At 35.5% G+C, this 3,953-nt stretch overlaps 1 protein-coding gene and 1 pseudogene across 1 annotated transcript; one reads left to right on the top strand and one right to left on the bottom strand.

Annotated features, from left to right (window-relative positions):
- Positions 1–395: 395 nt before the first annotated feature.
- On the top strand, positions 396–1,049 carry LOC125814749 (uncharacterized). The gene has a single exon (XM_049494209.1). The coding sequence runs from the start codon at positions 396–398 to the stop codon at positions 1,047–1,049; it is 654 nt and encodes a 217-aa protein (XP_049350166.1).
- A 359-nt stretch (positions 1,050–1,408) lies between these two features.
- LOC125814670 (uncharacterized) lies at positions 1,409–2,713 on the bottom strand (annotated as a pseudogene).
- Positions 2,714–3,953: the final 1,240 nt, after the last annotated feature.

The raw sequence follows: 3,953 nt of genomic DNA, 5'->3' as shown, positions 1-3,953 counted from the left end.
TGGGAAAATGCATAAGTACCCCCCCCCCCCCCCCAACCTATGCCCAAAATCTCTGAGACACACCTAACCTACTAAGGTCCTATTACCCCCCTAACTTATTTTTTTATTAATTTTTTACCACTTTTTCGCCTACGTGGCTGAGTCCGTGACTTCACCTATGTTAGGCGCGTGGGTGCAATTTTTAGACAACACTGACCAATAAAAATTGGCCACGTGTTAAAATAAACTTTATTGTTCTTTATTGTTCTTCATCTTTCACTAAGTTGTCTTCTTCTTTATTGTTCTTCATCTTTAGAAAAAAAACCTCCATTATCATTATCATTCAAGTTAAATTGCTCCTTGCTTCGAAAAGGTAAAGTAAAATTTTAATATATTCTTTATATTTACACCTTTTTATGTCGATTGTTAGTTCTGATTTTAAATTTCTTTCACAATTGTTATGTATAAATGTTAGGGTTATGACAAAATTCGAGTTGAATAAGTTGTGTATAGATGAGAATGATTCAATGATCAATGCGGAAGTGCGATGCAAGCATGGAATCTTATTGCAAATGCAGACGTCTTGGTTAGATAGCAATCCCGAAAGACGATTTTGGTCTTGTCCTCACTATGAGGCCACGAACTGTAATTTTTTTAGATGGAGAGACAAGGAGAGAGTTGATGAAAGATCTCGGTTTATTCTTCCGAAATTGGTAAATAGGATTAAGGAGTTAGAAGAAAAATATGAGCGTGTGAAGATGCAATTGGAACAACTTGATAATTCCAACATTGAACAGTCAAAACAAGAAAAAATTCCTTTGGATGAAGATGAAAGTCTTCAAAATCATTATGAAAATCTCAACACCAATTCAAAGGAGAAGGGTCGCGATGTAAAAGAAATGGGTGATTTGAAAGAGAAGAAGATGAAAGGGATGAAAATGAAGAAAAATGATGAAGGTTGTCGTTGTTTTGGGAAATTCCTTTGTTGTTTGATGATTTGTTTTGTTGTTATATTTGTTAGCTTTCTAACCCAAGTTGGTAGGTTGAAGGATCAAATGAAATTGCCATAATATTTTGTGGTATTGAAACCTTTATTTGCTCTACCGTGATGAAAATTTGAATTTGTTTGTGTTTGAAATTGTCTTAATTCTCTATTTGCCACGATTTGTTTGTGTTTGAAATTGTAAAATGAAGTAAATCAAGAGTTATTAATCACAGTACCTATTCTCCCAACAAAGCTACACAGAAATAACACAAAACACATTGCATAAGTACCCAAAATTGCAGTACCTATTCTTGCAAATAAAAACAAAGCTTCACATAAATAATACAAGTCACATTGCATAAGTGCCCAGAATTTCATTAGTTAAGAGCAAATTTTCAATACAAAGTTGATTCTAAAAGTGAACTTAAAAGCAAAATAAAGTTTTCACATTGCATAAGTACCCATAATTTTAGTACTATTTCATACATACATATAACAAAAAACAGGAAATAGTTGTTTTTCCTTTAAACATGAAACAAAATAGTACTTATAGTGGCCACCAAAACAGTATTAAGAAAACACCATTGATATCAACATTATAGTTTCCATGGGTCTCGAGGCTGTGAAGAGGAGGAATCATTTGGGTTTTAAAGCCTTGATTGATCTCTAATCTGTTGGAGCCTTCTAGTTGTGATTGCTTGATTTCCTTTCCACTTCAATCCACTTGTTGGTTTGAAACCAACATCCCCAGTTACAACATTTGATCTCAAAACTCTTTTTGGTCCAACTAATATTCTGCTACTTGGCAGTCCAGGCTATAAATTTTTTAGAGAAGTAAGGTTATTAGAGAACAGATGTTATCAAGTCATTAGAGTACAAACAATATGAATGCATCACATACTTACATTGAAAGTTTTGAAACCATTTTCAGCTTGAAACACACCCATTCCAGTTACTCTTGGGCTTTTAAATTGAGTTGTGTTTCCAACACCCTTTCCTTTCCTGGCAGTAGCAGTTTCCTTTGGTGCAACATTTGTATTCTGGTGTACACCCTGTGTTGTACTACCTTGAGAACATGTAAACCAACTTTCAAGTGGATGATTAATACCTCTTGGTGTACTTCCCAGTCCCCTACCCCTTTCTCTACTACTCCAGGTTCTTGATGATACTCCAACACCACTTACACTTGCACTTGCTTCATGTGTTAGTGTTCTTGAAGTTGTTGGAGGTGCAGTGGTTCTAGGTGCAGCCCTTGATGCACTTGCACTTGCACTTGTTTCATGTCTTGGTGTTCTTGAAGTTCTTGGAGGTGCAGTGGTTCTAGGTGCAACCTTTGATGCACTTGCACTTGCACTTTTACTTGCACTTTTAGGTCTGTCTCTCCCCCTTTTTGCAATAGGCTCACTCTCAATATTTGTTGATCTCTAATTTGCAAGAAAACATTTATTATATTAGTAAGTTGATTAAACTTTAAAAGTAAGTGACAAAATAGTAATGTACCTTTGGTCTTCCCCTTCCCCTTCCCTTTCTTGAGCTTGATGGTTCTTCAACATTTGAAGTAAGGGTAGCTCTATGTTCCCCGGCAATAGAACCAACTTCATCACTCCTTCGTAAATGACAACTTCTTTTGTTGTGACCTTTAACATGGTAAAGACTACATGTCATAGTTAGTCCAGTTTTAGACAGTTTACCAGACACCTTAGTTTCACCAGCCTCTTTCCTTCTCAGCTTTCTAGGCCTGACTGACATTTTTTTAATCACTGGTGGAGCAACAAAAGGATTTCTTGATTCTGGCCACATTGGCATGTTATTCATAGGTTGTATGAAATGTGAGTAAGTCATCAAGTACCTCTTTTTAGAGTAGCATGGATGAATGAAATCATGTGGATCATATTGTCTATGCAACATTGCAACTAAGGCGTGTGCACATGGTATTCCTTTCAACATCCAATATCTACAACTACACTCCCTCTTTCTCAAACATACAATGTGTTGTTTGTATCCATCTAAAACCTCATATCTAGTTACTCCATTAAACTCAATGTTACATGTCATTGACTTATCAATATTTTCTTCTAATACTTTCATTGACATTGGAGAGAAGTTGGTTATCCAAGAGTTTGAAAATTCACTTAACCTAGTTAACCTAGTCATGACCTTAATCCTTATCTCTTCAAGCATACTAATAATGGTTTTATGCCTTGCAGACAAAATCCAAGCATTAAAGCTCTCACACATATTATTATCTATTACATCAGACTTGACTTCACAATTAAAATACACTTTGCACCAATATTCTTTTATCATAGTAAATTAGATCATCCACTATACCCGTACCTAGTTTAGACAGCTCTTCCAGATTTTCTCTGAATTCAGCTTCAAAAGTACTTCTAGCACACTTCCAGAACAATTTCTTCCTTTGCAGGCCTTTCCAATTCTTTAACCAATTTGCTAGTATATGCTAGCACACCTTCTTTCCTCACAAGCTGGCAACAACTCCTTAATAGCTATATCCAGTCCCTACAAGTTACAACAAACATTAAATAATTAAGTTGAAAAAATAGTAAACCAACAGAGAAATAAAAACAAGTTTACCTTTTGCATGTCTGACATAATGGTGAAACTTGTTCCATTTCCTAATCCCAAAGTCTTCTTGCAATAGAGAAATAAACCAACTCCAATTGTTTATGTTCTCATTTTCAACTACAACCCAAGCAAGTGGAAGCATTTGATTATTGTCATCTTTGGCCACTGCAATAAGTAATTGACCCCTGCATACCCCTTCAAGAAACAACCATCCAAACCAATGTATTTTCTAGCTGACATGAATGCCATCTTGAGTGCAACAAAACAGATGTAAAATGCCTCAAATACTACCCTACCATATTCATTAGCTTCACCAAGCTTCACCACACAAGTACTCCCAGGATTAGACCTTAACGACTCATCTTTATAATCAAGAATTCTCCCAAACTCCTTAACATGATCA

The sequence above is a fragment of the Solanum verrucosum genome, unplaced genomic scaffold (genome assembly GCF_900185275.1).
Source record: "Solanum verrucosum unplaced genomic scaffold, falcon-dt-bn FXZP01000268.1, whole genome shotgun sequence".
NCBI lineage: Eukaryota > Viridiplantae > Streptophyta > Magnoliopsida > Solanales > Solanaceae > Solanum > Solanum verrucosum.
This window is presented reverse-complemented; position numbering and strand designations above follow the sequence as displayed.